Raw genomic sequence first — 19,709 nt, 5'->3', positions numbered from 1 at the left:
CAAGGGGAAATCAACAGAAATACCAACGGCAGAAGATTTTATTTCATTGCTGTCAACCCAAGTAGATCAATGTCAAGTTAACCAAAAAATAAGTAGAGATTTGTAGAGGACTGGAAAAAATGTAATTAATAGAGTTGAACCTGTGGGTCCACCAGATTCTATAACCTGTAACACATTTTAAAAATGCCTCTTAAACATTTATAGACATGGTTCATTTACTAAGTATTAAGAACACCTCATTGTATTCTAAAAGTCCAAAATAAAATATTCTCTGATTGTAAACCAATGAAACTGGACATAATAACAACAACAAAAATAGAATAAATACTCCTGCATTACCTGTTAAGACCTCTCTCCCCTCCCTTTTTTTACAACTCTTAGATTTTAAAGAAATCAGGATTAAAATTATAAGACATCTAGATAGCAAAAGCCCCACAGTTCAAAATTGAAGAGAGCTACAAATCTGAGAATTACGAATGACAGTGAAATATTCAATTTGAAGAAGTTAGCAAAACAAATGAATACATAAAACCCTCCACCACAACAAAGTAAACTTCAAGAGAGCAAGAAAATGGACAAGGTAACACATTATAGAACTGATAAATTGGAGAGTGACTTCTTTGAATAAACAAACAATAAATTATAGATAAACTAATTACTTGTTAGTCTAAGACAAAAAGGTGACTGCAGAAACATACAAAATCAGGCATGCAAAAGGGAGACGTAACCACAGAGTCAGCAGCATCATAAAAAAGAGCTGTATAAACTCTTCGGGAAAGAAGTGTTGAAACCTGGATGATGTGATTGACTTCAAGGTAGATATAAAGGACTGGCACAGACCAGTAACTTTGAAAGAAACTGGAAAATTGATGGAAAAACTTTCTCCTCCATACCACCAACCTAGAGTTTCACAGATGAATTCTTTCAAAACTTCAAGAAACAGATTATTCTGGTACTATTTAAGTTTTTTAGAGCATAGAAAAACACATTCTTCCAATTTACTTTTAACAAACTATCACGGTGTTGCTACCTCAAAATGAAAAAGATGGCACTAAAAAAGAGAAAATTATAAACTCATCTAACTTATGAAAAGCCATGCAAAACCCTAACTAAAATGTTGGCACATAGAACACAGCAGTAAAAGAATAGAAGAGTGGCCTGCCAAAAAGGTTTATCTAAGGAATACAGGAGTAGTTCAACATTAAGAAATCTATCTGCATGATTCAACATATTGATAGCTCAGAGGAGAGAAGCCATATTCGTGTCTCAATAGATGCTAAAAAGACATCTGCACATTTCAATACCTTCATGATAGATCTTTGACTTAACACACACACATATACACATTAACATAACACACACAAATCAAATATATATATATATATATATATATATATCCTCAAAGCCCACATCATGTTTATCAATAATAATTCTAGAAGCATTTCTATTAGAATCAGTAACAAAAGATATTTATGATCACCATAGTTATTTCATTTTTTTTTTCTGGAAATACTAGCTAATGTAATTTGACACAAGAAAGACAAACACAATGAATATTGGCAAGAACAAGTATTGTTTCAAGTTAATGTGACACGTGGTGAAAAAACCCAGAAAATCAATAGGAAAACTGTCAGAAACAAAAGGAGACTCTATTAAGGTAACTGACTACAAAATTAATCAACAGGAAATAACTTTTGCCTTAATGAAATAATTTGATAAAGTAATACTTTCATAATGGGGGACATCACAACTTTAGTAGAAACATAGTAGATAATATATCTAAGAATAAACCATAACAAAAATGCAAAAATATGCCAGCCATATAGGAAGAAAACAACAAAATTCTAAGGAAACTTTTAAAAAAGAAGTAAAAATGGAAATACATACTGTCTCCTCGTATGGAAATGCCCAACATAGTAAAGATGTCAGGACTTCCTAAAATAACCTATAAATTCATGCCATTCTGATTTAAACAGCAACTTCATATATGTATTTGTGGGTGTGTATGTACATATATTTTAAGAGCTTGAACAAATGATATTAGAGTTTTTCATGTAGAAATAACAGAACAAACAGCAGTGATAGGGACAGAGGTAGGGGAGGAGAAGAGGTCTGATATTCTGTCCCAACATATGTGATATCAAAATGCAAATGAAGGGCTTCCCTGGTGGCTCAGTGGTAAAGAATCTGTCTGCCAATGCAGGAGACATGGGTTCGATCCCTGACAAGACCCCACATGCCACAGAGCAGCTAAGCCAGTGTACAACTATTGAGCTGTGCTCTAGAGCCTGGGAACCACAAGAGAAGCTACCACAATGAGAAGCCCACATACCACAGTTAGAAAGAAGCCCGTGCAGCAACGTAGACCCAGCAGAGCCAAAGATAGATAAATACAATTATTTTAAAAATGCCCCAAATGAAGATAATAATTAAAACCATTTGGAACTCAAGAAAAAAATAGATATATGGAACGAAAGAGCTTAAAATGAATATGTTTATACACTAATTTAGGTAGCATTTTAAATGAGAGAAAGATGGATTAGTCAGGGATATGTGAATATTGGAATAATTCAGTAGCTCATTTTAAAGAAAATAAAGCTGGGATACTACCACACTTCACATACCAAAAATGATTTTGGCCAGATCAAAGATGTAGGCATTTTAAACATTTTACTTATGTATTTGTTTTTGGCTTTGCTGGGTCTCCATTGCTGTGCAGCCTTTTCTTGGTTGCAGCAAGCAGGGGCTGCTCTCTAGTTGCGGTGCACAGGCTCCTCGTTGCAGTGGCTCCTCTGGTTGCCGAGCACTGGCTCTAGGCACATAGGCTCAGTAGCCACAGCTCTTACTCTCTACAGCACAAGCTCAATAGTTGTGGCGCACAGGCTTAGTTGCTCCACGGCATGTGGGATCTTCCCAGACCAGGGACTGAATCCATGGCTCCTGATTCTTTACTACTGAGCCACCAGGGAAGTCCAAAGATGTAAGGATTTTTAAAAGAAAAAAAAAAAAAGAAAAATGTGAAATGTACTAGAAAGAAGCAAGATTGCATATTAATTATAATCTTGCAGTGTAGATGGCCTTTCTAAATAACACATAAGAAAATAAAGACATCGCATTAAAATTTTAAACCTTTATACGGCTAAAACAGAAATAACAAAGGGAGAAAAACATTTGTAATGCATTTAATAGTCAAAGATTTAATCCCCTAATTTTCAAAAGGTTCTTCAGTTCAGTTCAGTTCAGTTCAGTCGCTCAGTCATGTCCGACTCTTTGCGACCCCATGAATCACAGCACGCCAGGCCTCCCTGTCCATCACCAACTCCCGGAGTTCATTCAAACTCACATCCATCGAGTTGGTGATGCCATCCAGCCATCTCATCCTCTGTCGTCCCCTTTTCCTCCTGCCCCCAATCCCTCCCAACATCAGAGTCTTTTCCAATGAGTCAACTCTTCGCATGAGGTGGCCAAAGTACTGGAGTTTCAGCTTTAGCATCATTCCTTCCAAAGAAATCCCAGGGCTGATCTCCTTCAGAATGGACTGGTTCTTACCAAATCAGTAATAAAAAGATGGACAACCCTCCCCGCTCCCCAACTGGGGGGACATGTGATCTCATAGTTGAAAAGAAAAAATATAAATATCACATAAAACATGGAAAACTATCCAACTTCAGTGAAATACCACTTTTCATCTATCAAATCGGCAAAAGTAGTTTGGCAAAACCGGGGCTGGCCCGGTTGTGGGGAAATAGGGCTATTTAACATACTATTAATGGACATATAAAAAGACACAACATTTTGGGATTGCAATTTGATAGTATCTATCAAAATATCAAATGCACATATCCTTTTATCCATTTATTCCATTGCTTGGAATTTACCCTACCAAAAGCAAGTAAGACCTCAATGGTTTCTTTGTTTTGTATTTTGTTGTTTGTCTCCCTCTTTCCTGAGGCTTCGGTTCAATAGAAAAAACTGAAGTCAGTCTAAATGTGTGTTAGTAAGAGACTGATTAAATAAATTTTAATACTATGTCGCTTTGAAAAAAATTAGGTTAACATTTACTGTTATGAAAATATCTATGAATTAAGGAGGAAAACAGGCAAGATGAAGGACAATGTACATGATGTATTTTGTAATTAAAATTATATGTGTATATACAGATGTATTACATTTTTTGGACTAGAATTCAAGAAGCTGTCAACAATAGTTATCTTTGGAACCTTAATACTGTACTTAAATCTTTTGTGACATGGGCATGTATTTTTAAAACATTTTATAGAAGTTATCTGAGTGGTGGGATTATGGGCCATTTTAATTTACTTTTTACAGCTTTCTATATTAGGAACAATGAATATATATTTTAAAAAATAATTGTGCCCAGAAGGGAAATCATCTCTAAGGCTCCTCTGATAATAGCAAAAAGACTCATGCTTTACAGAAACTCAGGGGCTCCTTCCTTTGTCTCTTCCTTGTCATCAGAGACTTAGGGGTAAAAGGGTGGGGGAAGGTATGTACTTTTTTCCTGGAGGAGAGGCTGTATCTTTCTAAGGATTCTCCAGGCCACCAAAAAGGTCAAGAGCCATTTTTGGAGGGAATTCCTGCCTTGGGAGGGAAGTTGGACAATGAGATTGTTTTCAAGCTTCATTCCCTGATCTGCTGACCTGGGTATTTCTGCAATTGTCCAGCTGTTGTTCCTATGTTGGGCGCCGAGGTGGAGGCCCACAGGCCATATCCATTGGAAAAAACTGTGACAAGTTTGGCATTGTGGCCCACGAGCTGGGCCATGTGGTTGGGTTCTGGCATGAACACACCCGGCCAGACAGAGACCAGCATGTAACCATCATCAGAGAAAACATCCAGCCAGGTAAGGAGTCTGTATGGAGCCTAGAAGCCAGCGGTCAGGCAGGTAGCATCATGGGGTCAGGAGGGAGGAAAGAGAGGGGTTGCTAGGGGCAGACCGACACTCATTTGTAAGTATGGAGGCCTTTGTCACCAGCACTTTGTCCTTCATCCATGCGTGGTCCTTCTTGGGAGGTCATCTGCTAGAGCTTTCAGGTTAGAGCAGAAGCAAAATGATTCCATGTTGTAAAGGACAGTGAAATCCAACTCCATTTCCTAACAGGAACAGAATCGACCAGAACACTGTTGCAGCATCAAAGCTACTCATCCAAAAAAAGAATTCTCCCAGTTGCTTTTCGAAGACTCATTTTTGCTGATGTAGGCAACACATATTTTTGAAACTGAAATATAATTAGGACACAAGTACATGAAAAACAGTATTTCTGCCTATCCCAAGGCAGATAAAGTGTCTAGATTTCTTAAAAATACCTCCCCGTGTTAAGCAGTTTTATACAGAAATTCATAATGAACATGAAAGTCACTGATTGAATAATATATTTGCCTTAAAAATGCTTTCAAGAGTCTGAATAGTGAATTTGAGATTGAACCTAAATATTGGATTTCTTTTCTTTGTTCCTTCAATAACAAGACTAGAGATTTAAAGGCAATTTTTTCCCATAACTAACCTATTAACTTACTTTAATTTTGAGAGGCATTTTGGGAGGGGTGTTGGGTGGTGGGGTTGGGACCACATAGAGCTGTTCTAAGTTTCAAATTTCTAATCTGTCAAAAACAACAAGAAGAACCACCACCAAGCCTGTCATTTGACTGACTGACAGAGCTCTCGGAATTCGCTATGGGCCCTCCTTCTCCCCTCCTCTGCCTCCTTTCAGGTGCCTGCCTTGGTTTTCAAAGACGTTAACAGAGTGTTGTGTCACAGGTCAGGAGTATAATTTCTTAAAAATGGAAGCTGGGGAAGTGAGCTCTCTGGGAGAGATGTACGACTTTGACAGCATCATGCACTACGCCCGGAACACCTTCTCAAGGTCGGAATCTATGGTTACGCCTCATCTGTGTTGTACTGTGCCTGCCGCAGGCGGGGGTCGGATTCCAGGAGGTCTGCGGAGAGCAGGTCTCTGCATGTTCCTAGCACAGTTGGCATGTCTGTCCTTGAAATACGGTGGCCTCTGGGCTGCAGTGAAATATAATCTAATCAGGTTCCTGCTAATAAGATTGAATCCCATAGTGAAGCTGGCGTTTCATCATGCCCTCATGTCACAGCAGCAAACTGGAAAAGGGAAATTATTGAGGGGTTGGCTGGAATCATAACTTAGAGGCTCTGTATAAAATTTCCTCTTCTAAAGTACATCCAACCAGGTCTCCTAGAAGAGGTGTGGTTTATTGGAAGCTAGACCGTGTCAGAGTTGGGAGGGTGGTAAATCAGGGGTTCATTTTAGGAGAAAGTGGGGCTCTAGCCAGTTGGGGGGCTCACAGGTAGCAGAGGTTGGAATAAGAACAAAAATCCAGGTCTCCTGCCTGCTGGCCACACGTGATGGTAGCTGGTGTCCTCAAGCCTGGGCAGGCCAGTTATTTATGGCTGGCCTCAGCAAGATTGGTTTTGATGAGCTCAGGCTGTGCTGGACCCAGTATTAAGTATTTTGCATATTACCCTTGCTTCTGTATTACCGTATTACTTTACCCTTATCATGTAAGTATTTTGTATAGAGAAGTGTTTCACTGCTCATCCCAGTTTTGTAGATCTTTACACTCGAGTTATTTTTCTGTCTTGGCATTTTTTTCCCCCTAGTTTCAGCCTAAAATCAGCTTTTTATTTATTTATTGAATCATTAAATAAGATTTAAGGTGATTCCCAATATAGACAAGAAAAAAAAATTACGTGAGGAGACTCGGAGACGTGAAGAGGGAAAAAATAAGGGTAGACAGCTAAGTTGAAGCTTGGAATCTATTTGGTATTCAGAATATATGCCACAAAGTCATGTACCCTTTGTTAGGGTTGGCAGCAAATCCTGCCCCGTGCTTCCTAGCAGGTCATAGCAAAGAGAGAAACAGTTCGTTTCATGAGTCTCTATGTCCATCAAGATCAAAGGAAACCATTGGTTCAAGAGACACACAGCTCTTGGGAATGGAAAGGACACTGTTTACCCAGGCTGCTTGGCCCTTGGGTACAGCTTCTGAAACTATCCTGTCGATAAGGTAATACTACCATGGGTGACATCCTCTACATCTCAGCATCCCAAGTTCCAAGGGGCACTGGGCCTCTGGCCACACAACTGAGTTAGTTATGATCGGCATCCTGCACCCAGGCAGGAGCTCTCCAGTGCTTTAATGGGTGGAGTTTGTCAGCATCTTGGAACACCTGGGATGGGAGTGACCTACCCAGTTCTCTTTACTCTTCTTCTGGCTCTTTATGAGAAGATACAAAAGGCAATATGATGTAATGAAGAGACCACTGACCTGAGAGTCGAAGGCTCAATTCTAGCCCTCGTTCACCCATGCACCTTGCTGTTGAAGGAGGTATAGATAGTAATTAGGGGCAGCTTTGTGTGGGATCAGATCTCCACCTTCCTGGGCCTCAGTTCCCTCATGAGAGAGTTGGAGCAGATGTTTTCTGAGCCCTTCCAGCTCTAACATTTCATGTTGTAATTTATTAACCAGAATGGGTGAAGGATTGACACACTGATCTCACACATTGCCATATGGGAATCTGAGGCTTCCTCTTCCACATTGGGAAATGGAGACTGAAGGACCTAACCTGGGGGTCTGAGAGGCAGGATGAGTGCCCCCTCTGCAGATGTTAGAGGTGGGATGCTTGGATGTGGGGGTGGGACTGACTCACAGGGTTGGGAAGTGGTGCAGGGAATAGCCAACTTGCACCTCATTAGCTCTGGGGGTTGCTAAGTGGAGTCAACGTATTGATTTTTTCAGGGAATCAAGGTCAAGTTGGTCCAAGTGAGAAGCTTGTACCTTATTGTTGAGTTGCTCAGTCATGTCCTACTCTTTGCGGCCCCATGGACTGAAGCATGCTAGGCTTCCCTGTCCTTCACCATCTCCTGGAGCTTGCTCAAACTCATGTCCATTGAGTCAGTGATCCCATCCATCCATCTTGTCCTCTGTATGCCTTTCTCCTCCTGCCTTCAATCTTCCCCAGCATCAGGGTCTTTTCCAACGAGTCAGCTCTTGGCATCAGGTGGCCAAAGTATTGAAGCTTCAGCATCAGTCCTTCCCATGAATCTTCAGGGTTGATTTCCTTTAAGATTGACTGGTTTGTTCTTCTTGCAGTCCAAGGGACTCGCAAGAGTCTTCTCCAACACCACAGTTCAAAAGCATCAGTTCTTCGGCATTCAGCTTTCTTTATGGTTCAACTCTCACATCCATACATGACTACTGGAAAAATGATTGCTTTGACTAGATGGACCTTTGTTGGCAAAGTAATGTCTCTACCTTTTAATACACTGTCTAGGTTGGTCATAGCTTTTCTTCCAAGAAGCAAGTGTCTTTTAATTTCATGGCTGTGGTCACCATCTGCAGTGATTTTGGAGCCCCCCAAAAATAAAATATCTCACTGTTTCCATTGTTTCCCCATCTATTGCCATGAAATGATGGGACTGGATGCCATGATCTTCAGTTTTTGAATGTTGAGTTTTAAGCCAGCTTTTTCACTCTCCTCTTTCACTTTCATCAAGAGGTTCTTTAGTTCTTCTTCACTTTCTGCCATAAGGGTGGTGTCATCTGCATGTCTGAGGTTATTGATATTTATTCTGGCAATCTTGATTCCAGCTTGTGCTTTATCCAGCCCAGCATTTCACATGATGTACTCTGCATATAAGTTAAACAAGCAGGGTGACAATATACAGCCTTGATTTTCTCCTTTCCCAATTTGGAACCAATCCATTGTTTCATGTCTTTGTACCTTGGGTCTTGTTTTTATAGATGCCAAAACTCTTCATATTGCTTTATAACTTATCTATTAATTATTCATATAAATTTATTATTATTTGTTGGGACTTCCCTGGTGGTCCACTGGTTAAGACTTCACCTTCCAATACAGAGGGTGCAGATTTGATCCTTGGTTGGGAAACAAGGATCCCACATGCCTCATGGCTAGAAAACCAAAGCATAAAACAGAAACAGCATCCAAACAAATTCAATAAAGACTTTCAAAATAATCCACATCAAAAAAATATTTATCTGTTGTATTCCTCTCTCCCTCACTGAACTGAGGTCTTTATGGATAGAGACCACCTCGTTCTCTTCTACTCCCCAGCGCTCAAGACAGTGCCTCACACAGAGTTCAATAAATATTTGTCAAATGAACAAATTAATGAATGAGTCCAAGGAGACAGGAAATCTGTAGTGCTGGGGACTAGGTGAGGGAATAAATGTCCATCATCTCGCTACAATTCTTCCCATATACAGATACCGTGGTCACTTCATTAAGAAGAATCTACACGTTTCTATTATGTAGGAAATTTCAGATAGATTACTACTAATGGGTTGTAGAGGCTTAATTGCCTTCCCCATGCCTGCAATGTACCAGTTACTATGCAAAGTTCTGTAACTAGAGCCCATGGCAAGAATGCAGACAAATCTTCTCTTCTGGCACCAACATTTCTTTTCTTGTCTTTTCAGAAAAAAAAATTCTGTCTTTTTTTTCTTATTTCTAACCCAGCAGGGAAGCCCACCCCTCCTGTTACCATGATGTTACCTATTGTCACTGTGCCTTGCGTGCATGCTAAGTCCCTTCAGTTGTGTCCAACTTTTTGCAAACCTATGCACCGTAGCCTGCCAGGCTTCTCTGTCCATGGCTTCAGGCAAGAATATTGGAGTGAGTTGCCATGCCCTCCTCCGGGACTCTTCCCAACCCAGGGACTGAACCCAAGTCTCTTCCTTCTTCTGCACTAGCAGACAGGTTCTTTACCACTAGTGCCACCTGGGAAACCCTGTCACAGCACCATCTACCCCCAAACTTGGCAGTTTATAACAGCTTATTTTTTTTTATGACACTGTGTGGGTCATCCTGATTCATTCCTTGCTGGGCTTGCCTGGGATTGCTGCCACAGAAATAACCATTAAAACTCCCAAGACCCAGGCTTTAGAATGTGCATGACATTACCTCTGTCACATTTTATTGACCAGAGCAAGGCACAAGTCTAGCCCGGATTCAAGTGATGATGAAAGACATCCTACTCCTAATGGGAGTACTTGCAACTTCACACTGCCAAGAGATATGGCTGTTAGGAGGCACAATTTGTTATTTTAACAATCCACCGTAGTTACCTTCACACCCTGCCCCAGAACTGAGAATGGTCCCAGCAAATCTATTTTGTTGCTGTGTCTTCTATGCTAATTTTCTTTATGGATTTTCAGAAAACTACTTTGTTCAATGGGGATATTTATCAATGGAGTCTTTAATTAGGGGTCTTTCCTGGTCTACTTTTTGTTAAATTCCCCACCCCCTGCTTCTTAACCCTCTGTCATTACTCTTGGTCAGGTGTCCCCTGGATCTAGCCTGCCTATCATCTTTGATTCTGCCAAAGAGCAGAAAATGCCTACAGAACATTCGCTCATCTCTGGAGCAAATGCTATTCTTGCTGTTGGGAAACTCAGTCTTTGTGTGTCTTTACAACTGAGCTGTCTGCTTCCAACTTCATTCCCTCTAGTTTATTACAGTTCTTGCCTCCTCCCCTTGGTTGGACCGAGGCTGTGGGGAGTGATATCTTTGGAGGTTTTCGTGGGCAAGAGTCCAGGAGATGAGGAGACAGTTCTCTGGTACAGGAGCGTCTTTGTTTGGAGAACTCTGAGTTGACAGTTTTATACCCTAAGGGCATCTGCCAAAGCTGTTCTTAGTTTAGCAGAGTGTCAATGCTAAGGGTTGTCCTACATAAAAGGGGGGATGTGACTGCAGCAGTTTACACAGGGACGTCTCTTGTGGTAAACATCTTCCGGAGCCCACCGCAGTGCTGCCCGCCCCAGGATGTTCTTGGGGGGAGGTGGGAAGGGGCCCTCAGCCTGCAGAGCCATCTGACTGTGAGCCGTGGTTGTTCCTGCTGCTTTGGTTTTTGAAGTCTCCACACTTCCTAACTTTATCGGGCATCTAACGCACTTTAAGATCTGTTTCTTGGGTGGTGGGAAACACTGGCTGGAGAGAGGACGATGTCAGGAGGGGTGTCCAGGCCTGCCTGCGTTCGGGTCCAGGGTTGGCTCCCCATCACTAGCTTTATACTCGGGTGAGTCTCTGAGGCTCTGCAGGTTGGTATTCTCACCTGTAGAGAGGACCCCGCATAACAACAGCACCTGCTTCTTCGGGTGTTACGATGATTAAATGAGATGGTGCGTTTAAAGGGTTCAGCCAGGTCCTGGCACGTAGGCAGTTCCCATGAATGGACAGCGTGTGTGAGCGCACACTGCCCTCACAGCAGGCTGCTGGCCGAGTCGCCTGCACCGTGTGAGTTTCCACAGTGTCAGTTAGTCTGAGTTGCCAAGAGATTATACAGAGCCCTGCATTTTGTGCAGCAAAATGTCTTTCTCCAGGGGAATCAAGACAACAACTACAAGTGAAAACGTTTTATATTGGAGCAGAAGCACCCACTTTTAGATTCATAGGTGATTGGATTTAGAATTTTATGTAGTCAGCCTTTGTGGTTTCACTGTTGGTGAAACCGGCGAGGTCAGTGAGGGAGACCAGGGATTCCACAAAAGTGTCTCTAAAGGACCCAGAGACGAAGCAATAGTGAGAGACAGGCCAGGTGGTGAAATGTTGGGGCAAGCGCTCGTGAAACAGACATCGGCAGACAATCTGGTTCACAGTGAAAAGAAAGGGAGCTTGAAATCTGATTTAGAAAAAAAAGGAAGTATACACAAAAACAAAAAGGAAGAAACAGGGGCTAATAAATATTTTCAAAAGTAATGCTGACCTTAGGGAAAAGGAAACATTTGAAAGTGAGAGAGAAGAGAAAGGAGAGAGCAGCTAATAACTAGGTAACAAGCATTTTTTGCCTTCCCTTTTGAGTCTAAATAGCTGTTTTGCAAAACCTTTTGATGCCAGTGTCCTGTCTTGGCTGTGGGATTTAATTCAAGAAGCCTTTGTTGAGGTCTGCTCTGCTATATTTCCCCTGAGGACAGAGATGAAGGACCTGGTCTCTCTGCTGGAGGAACTTACTGTTTAGCACAGAAGATAATTATCATCAATCCCAAAAGATAATACAGTTTGATAAGAAGAATCATATCAAATTAGACAAGAAAGGCCCAGAGGAGGGAACGACTCACTCAGGATGGGAGGGACAGAACTTCTAAAAGGGAAAGCCATCTGACAGAGTTTTGAAGATATGAACAAGAGTTTGGTAGTGGTCAAGAAGATGGGTGGTGGGCAGCCTTGGCAGAGGACAGCTTGCTTAAGGGCATGTTTGGGGCAAGAAGGAGGATGAAGTTGTTTATGGTAAAGGTGGAAGAGTCAGGAGAGGAAGGCTGAAGCCAGTGAGCCCTGGGTCTGGAGCTTCAGCTGATGGTTGGAAGTGGGTGAAGGCCTCCAAGCGGAGCGGGCACATGCATGCCCTTATATTCAGGATGATCACATTGCTGCACTGGGTGGGGAGAGAAGAGTGGCTGAGCCTACAGTGGGGTGACTACTGGAAAAAGTTGAGGAAGGGAATGCTGATAGCTAAGGCAGTAGTCTGGAATGAGGAGGACGGCATAGATTCAAGGGATGGATAAAGGGTGCTACAGACAGGCCCTGGTTCCTGGTTTCAACAAGGGAGTGAAAAGGAGAAGACAAAGCCAAGGGCACCTTCAAATTCAGTCTCAGGTTCATGGAAAGAGCAGAAAAATGGAGTGCATTAGGTTTTGAATGAATTGGATTTAAGAACTCCATAGGACAGTGCAGTGGAGGGGTCACTAGACATGTCTCTTAGCAGATGGTTCTAGAGCTGGAATCAGAGAATTAGCTGTCAGCCTATAGGTGTTCCCTGGTGGCTTAGACAGTAAAGAATCTGCCTGTGTTGTGAGAGACCTGCGTTCGATCCCTGGGTCGGGAAGATCCCCTGGAAAAAAGAAATGGCAACCCACTCCAGTATTCTTGCCTGGAAAATTCCATGGACAGAGACTGGTGGACTACAATCCATGGAGTTGCAAAAAGTCAGACATGACTGAGCGACTAACACTATAGGTGTTGGTTAAAACCCAGAGAGCAGGTGGAGCGGAGCAGTAGAGAGGAGAGAAGAAGGAGAGGGCAGAATTCTAGAAATAGCATTTCCAGGAGGCAGGAGAAATAGATCCTAACTTGAGAGAGCTGTGTCTGGGGAACCAGGGAGAGGAGAGTCCAAGAGGGGAGGGCCCGGCAAAGGTGACCATGCCGCAGAGAGAGCTGCTGAGCATTGACAAGGGTTCACCCAACTTGTTTGGTCACTGGCTGGTGACTGGTGACCATTGCTGGGGTAGTCAGACCACAATTGGATTGAGGACTAAAGGAGCAGTAGGCAGCCGGACTTAGTATGGTGATGATTCTTTCCAGATTTTTGGTTAAGAAGGGATGGAAAGGAACAGGGTGGTAACTGGAGAAGGCCCTGCCCTCCAGGAGAGGTCCCTGATCAGGGTCTGGAAGCAGAGTGGGAGGGTCAGGCAAGGGGTTAACCACGCCCATGACTGGGAGATGTGGAGAGAGCCAGTGTCAGCCAGGCAGCCTAGTGGGCTTTTGTCTGCTTTGCTCCTCTTGATTTCATTCCCACTGGAGCAGAGCGAGATGGTTAAGTTCAAAGAGGCTGCCACGACCATCTAAACCAACCTCTCACCATCCAGAAGGGCGAACTGAGGCTCAGAGAGGGAAGGGACTAGTCTGAGCTCACCAGGTGGCAGTCAGGCCTTAGACAGAGGTCTCTAGGCCAGAGCTCTCTTGACTACCTCCTGTCCTCTGTATTCAACCCATTTTCCATCTGATTATCCCTCCTGCCAGCAAGGCCCCCAAACCCTGAACGCCTTCTTTCACCAACCCGTCAACCAGCTCTTGCTGACCAGCCCCTCCCTGAGAACCTCTCACTGTACTGGTTCCCAAGCTCTCTCTGGAGCCTCTCCAAGACCTGTCCACATTGGGAGCTGCCTGTTGCACAACTCCAGAGGGCGCCACTCACACGGTCATCTCTGAATGGTGCTCCATGCAACTGTGCAGTGGGGGTGGGCTGGGGGACCCTGGGGCCTGGACCTGTCCGGGAATATGTGGAGATGCTCAGGACACTTCGGTAAGGAAGCCCTCAGGGCCACTGGGCTAGGGCATATTTTTAAACTTGGCAGAGTCATTTTCCCATTGGAAAGGGAGCTGGCAGCTGAGGAAATGGAATGCTAACATGCCAGCGCCAGGCAAGGCAGCCCCGTGAGTCACACCACCAGGGGTGGGCAGGCCAGGGGGTAGGAATGTGCATGGGGTGTGGACAAGGACAGGAAGACTCTAAACCCCCACACGGACAGCCTGGCAGCCTTGACTTTTCATTCTCCTTTCTCCCTCTCTCCTTTCTTCCTGTAGAGGAGTTTTCTTGGACACCATCCTCCCCCGACGAGACGACAACGGTGTCAGGCCAACCATCGGCCAGCGCGTGCGGCTCAGTCAGGGAGACATAGCTCAAGCCAGGAAGCTGTACAAATGCCCAGGTAACTGTAAATCACTGGGTTCCAGGGCCTCCGGAGCACCACAGAGACCTCTCAACCACTGTTTGCCAGCATCCCCGGGGCTGGGAAGACACCTCGGGGAATGTGAAGAGTCTCTCCCTGGGCAGGTGTCATTCCCAGTGTGCTGCTGTTAGGAGGTGGTAGACAGTGCGGAAAGTCCAACCGGTGGAGTGGTTGCAGGCAATGAAGCAGATGGTGGCTCTTAGAGGCCACAACTTAACTTGTGGGAAGCTTTGGAACTCTCTGGCAAAGCCCTGATAGTCAGAAGAGGAAGAAGTCGTAGTGGAACGACAGTGAATGGGGGTCCAACATGGTGTGCGTGCCACAGGGGGAAAGTGCTCTCCTTGCTAAGGGAGTAGGGGAGTGGGTTTAATAAAACAATAACCCAGGGTTTTGTAGAAAGGCAGAGTGAGGGAGCATGTTTTTGGAAGGGTGGAAGCCAGCTTCCCAAACACTGGAAGGCAGAGGGTATCTCCGTGCGGTAAATGAAGTCACTTCTGTGATCTCGGGCTCTCCTAACCATCCAAGGTGCTGGACAGTGGCCAATATTCTGCCCTTGGAGGCTGGACAGGACACTGGATCCCAGCAGATGTCTGTTTCTCTTCCTGTTCAGAAGCCCCGCCCCTTGAGTTTGCCCTCTTTGCTTCCATCTCATCGGCTTCAGCATCATCACCTCCCGCCCCCCCCACCCGCTTGCCACCCTAGGAGAAACTCACGTCAGTCCCTTTAAGTTGCTGAGCTTCAGTGGAAAGTACTACTTTACAGCAGGCACGTTTTCACCAGTGATAGGAGAAAAGGCAGTTTGGTGGCTTGGAGAGGAAAAAGGAAATTCCACTCCCAAAAGGTCTGGTTATCTTTTCCAAACTCTTAGACCAGACCTGCATATGATCATAGGACAGAATATTTGATATAGGGGCAATCTTAGAAAATTGGCCTATCACTTTTTTTTTAACCACACTGCCGGCAGGATGCACTTACTCATAAAGCCACAACCGTGCTCGGTCCCCGTAGGACGGCCGTGCTGGCGCTGCTCCCCTCCCAGGCCACCGTTCTGGGAGACTCGCTTCCTCCTACAACCCACTTCCCGACCATCTGTGTCCTGAACCTGCCCAGGAAAGCCCTCTGGCTGCCCCAGCTTGTGTGCAGAGGACCGTGTGGGACTGCTCCATCATGAAACTCTAGGAAATGTGTCCATCCAGCTATTAGTCGTCTGGGGGTGTGTTAGGGCTGAATTATAGGACACGTGTATCATATAACCCTGCTGCATTGAAAGAGAAATCTTATAGCATTCCCTGGGAAATGCCTCAGTATTTATTTAGTTATAATGTATATATGTATGCCTCTTACTTCCCCCCGAAGGATTGGAAGCAGCTGGTAAATACCATGGAGCCATACAGTAATGTGTCTGTCCCTGCAGAATGTTGATGATTATTCTAAAATAATTTCCACAGAGCCCTCGGGGGTGTTGACTGCTGGGCGTAATCCTCACGATGCCTGGCAGTTGTTCAGTAACATGATATCGGAGCCCCGATATCCAGGATTTCCTGAGGTCAAGGATGGGCCGTTCTCCAGCCATCCCTTCCTGCAGCTCCCCAAACTGCATCTTCAAGTAGTTTCAAGCACTCACTGAAAGCAAAGGTGGTTGCCACGCAGAGGCCGCGTTGAGTGGAGGAAAAGAAGCGTAAGGAAGTATGTGTCCCACACTTTGGAGGTGGCCCCACGAGTCGAGGGGCGCTCAGCAAACCAGCGCTCTTGTCTTTGAGTTCTGAATCCCTCGAGGTGAAGGGATATGAAACCCACAGCTTCCAAGTTTATGCCTACAGACATTGTTTCTTTTGAGAACAGATTACGGGAAATACTGCTCACATGCATAGGACTAGGTTCCAGACTCCAGGCAACCCTCAAACATTCAAGGGAAGAATATCCCACTGTAGAATGAGCCAGCTTCCTGTCCCGCTGGTCATTTTCCTTCCTTTTCTTGACTATTCCATGCTCTTTCAGAGGTGGGTAGCAGAAAAAGAAGAGACAAGATCTCACTTAACAGCTGATGTACATTGCAAAGTATTTTGTTTTCTCTTTCTTTTTGCTCCGCATGCTTGCCCTTTCATATTCTCTCTGCCACAGATGTTATTAGCAGTAATTATAATGGCTGTTATGCAGGGGGTACTCATGGTATGTCAAGCACTGTGCTGGGCTGTTTCATGTAAAGCAGATGGTTTCATTAACCCTCTAAGCAGGTCCCACCCATTTCACAGATAAAGAAAACTGAGGCCCAGCAAAGCTGGGACATGTGCCCACCACCCAACAGCCAGCTGGAGAGCTGAATTCAAAGCCAGCTCTAGGCTGTGCTCAATCCTGAGAGCCTCAGGGGAAACACTTAGGGTGTTACTTTTTGGCACCCAGGCCTAGCTTTTGCTTTTATTGGTCAGAAAAATGTCAATCTGCCTGCCATGCTTTTCAGCAAGGTGTTCCTGGGGCTTTGGCTGGTTAACAGTGAATTTGCTTAGCAGCCCTGTCCATGGGCGGGAAGCGTGTGCACATGCCCGAATCACGTGTGCTGTTTTGCTTGTGCAGCATGTGGGGAGACCCTGCAGGACACGATGGGGAACTTTTCTGCACCTGGTTTCCCGAACGGCTACCCTTCTTACTCCCACTGTGTCTGGAGGATATCAGTCACTCCAGGGGAAAAGGTAGGTATGAAACCACCTCGGGAAATGACGTTGCATTCTTGAGTTGGGCGAGGCATGAGGAATTAGTGTTATTATTCATAGTAGTAATGGTATCTGTTATGTTATGTTATGAGCACCTATTATGTGCCAGTTACTGGGCAAGCTTGCTGAACGTTCATGATTTCTGGACTTTCCCACCCGCCCCCTCCGCCCCGCCCCCGCCCATACAAATGGAGGCCTATGTACTACATGTCCACTGGAGTTCTAACTCAAGCTCACGTCTGGTCAAACAAAGTAGGCGCTATCCTCCTACCTTGATAAAGACACCAGCAGGATGCTCTGGAAGGCAAGAGACCAACTTAGAATTTCTGGACACCTCAGACTGCTGTGTATCAAAGTGGTACTATAAGGAAAGTTAGCCCCCAACCATGGCTGTCCCCTCCTCCTCTTCCCAGCCCCAGTTCCATCTAGGAGCAACTAGGGCACCCCCCAGCCCACAGTCCCAAGCATTCTCCACACCTACCTTGCAAACAGCTGTTGCTGGGCTCCCCTTCTAGTGGAAGTGGACTGGCCGTCTGTGTTGTCCACCTTTGGGAGGGTGGATCCGAGGCAGAGATCATTGCACACCCTGGATTCCTGTCCTGGGTGCAGTTTAAGGTGTAGGACCTGGGAAAATCCTGGGTAGGCACATTCCTTTGGTTCTGAAAATTCCACAGCCCTCTAAAGTTGAGCCCGGGGCAGGTCTCTTTTGCCCTGGTGCAGGGGTGGTGTATTCTGAACCCTTCTGCCGGGTTCATCTTCTTGTTTCCCTCATATGAAAAAGGATCTGGGTCTCAGACATTTAAAAAATTGCCCCTATCCACTATAGGATATAGAACTGGGAACTGGGGCTTCTGCACCTCGAAGTTTGGTTTTTTCCCCTACACCTCTCTACAAAACCAAAGGTCCTTCAGGTCCTCTTGTTGCAGGAAGGAGGACCCCTTCCAGGGCCCGAAACTGGGCTCTTGTCTAACACTCAGAAATGAATTGTCCGAGGAGACACATGTGCTGACAAAGCCAGAGATTTTATTGGGCAAGGGCACCCGGGTGGAGAGCAGTAGGGTAAGGGAACCCAGGAGAACTGCTCTGCCGCGTGGCTTGCAGTCTCGGGTTTTATGGTGATGGGTTTAGTTTCCGGGTGGTCTGTGACCAATCACTCTAATTCAGAGTCTTTCCTGGAGACACTGCGTGTCCGTCCACTTCCCAGAATCCCTCTCGCTAGCATCCGTTTTGGCTGAGCGATGCGTGCGCCACCAGGAAAGACTCTGAATTAGAGTGATTGGCCAAGACCACCCGGAAACTAATCCCATCACCATAAAACCCGAGACTGCAAGCCACGCGGCAGAGCAGTTCTCCTGGGTTCCCTTACCCTACTGCTCTCCACCCGGGTGCCCTTGCCCAATAAAATCTCTGGCTTTGTCAGCACATGTGTCTCCTCGGACAATTCATTTCCGAGTGTTAGACAAGAGCCCAGTTTCGGGCCCTGGAAGGGGTTCTCCTTCCTGCAACACTCTCAACCTAGACGCAGCTACCTGTGAAATGTCCTCTCTGCCCCTTGAGTCTAGCTTCCTACAGTTATACCTGTCATGACTTGTCTCACAGTATCTTGACTGCTGACTTGTATGGCTCTTCCCTTTCTAGACCCTAAATTCCTTGACCATAGACATGGTCCACCCCCAACACTCAATACAGCCCATGGTACAGAGTCACACAATAAGTATTTGTGGACGTGTAGATAGATGAGTGGCCGAATGGAAAAAATTATAGTTGGGGGTGCAGTGGGGGGGGGGTGTTAGATTTTCAGGTACCTGTAGCCATTCTTCAGAATATTCCTAATTCATCAATTCAAAAAAATGTCCACTTAAATGTTAAGTTAAAAATATTGTGATAACTAGAGAGAAGTGATGGCTCGGAACCACTGTGAGCACTTTCTACGGGCTAGGCATTGTTCTCTGCATAGCATGTGGAGTCTCATTTAATCCTCACTTCCTGTGACTATTACCACACTCATTTTGCAGGTAAGGAAATGAACTTGCCTAAGGCTACTCCTTTGTTGTAGAGCTGGGACTTGACCCCAGGCAATTTGATTTGGAGAGCCTGGATAGTTAATCATCCTAAATTATTCCACAAAGGGGACAGGCTAGACATTTAAACATGCATTCATACACACAGACTCACATGCACACACACACAGCAGCCACATGCTCACATCCTTCCTTTGGCTCTAGGCATTTATAACAGCATGGTTATCATCTTGAACCTAAGAGACTTCAGACCAGTCTGCCTTGAGCAGGTTTGCTGTCCTCGTGCCTGCAGGAGGCTTCAGGGGAGGGAGGCAGGAAGGAGGAGGAGGAGGAAGAGGAAGGGATGTGGTAATCCCTAAATTGTTGAATTGCCCTGAATGGCAGAGGCTATGTGATATGTGTGAACAGCAGAAGAGTCACCAAGCCCTAATTATAAATTCTGACTGGGGCAGGGAGAATATATATG

At 44.9% G+C, this 19,709-nt stretch overlaps 1 protein-coding gene across 1 annotated transcript in view; it reads left to right on the top strand.

The window, feature by feature from the left end:
• TLL2 (tolloid-like 2) overlaps positions 1-19,709 on the top strand; it is a 142,016-nt gene that overhangs the window by 85,000 nt on the left and 37,307 nt on the right. Inside the window, exons 6-9 of the mRNA XM_010833035.1 lie at positions 4,686-4,864; positions 5,780-5,885; positions 14,369-14,493; positions 17,086-17,201. Coding sequence (XP_010831337.1) covers positions 4,686-4,864; positions 5,780-5,885; positions 14,369-14,493; positions 17,086-17,201 — 526 coding nt within the window. The remainder of the gene's footprint in view (positions 1-4,685; positions 4,865-5,779; positions 5,886-14,368; positions 14,494-17,085; positions 17,202-19,709) is intronic.

Source organism: Bison bison, unplaced genomic scaffold (genome assembly GCF_000754665.1).
Source record: "Bison bison bison isolate TAMUID 2011002044 unplaced genomic scaffold, Bison_UMD1.0 scf7180017862979, whole genome shotgun sequence".
Classification (NCBI taxonomy): domain Eukaryota; kingdom Metazoa; phylum Chordata; class Mammalia; order Artiodactyla; family Bovidae; genus Bison; species Bison bison.
Note: the sequence above shows the minus strand (reverse complement) of the source record. Positions and strands in the feature narration are given on the sequence as shown.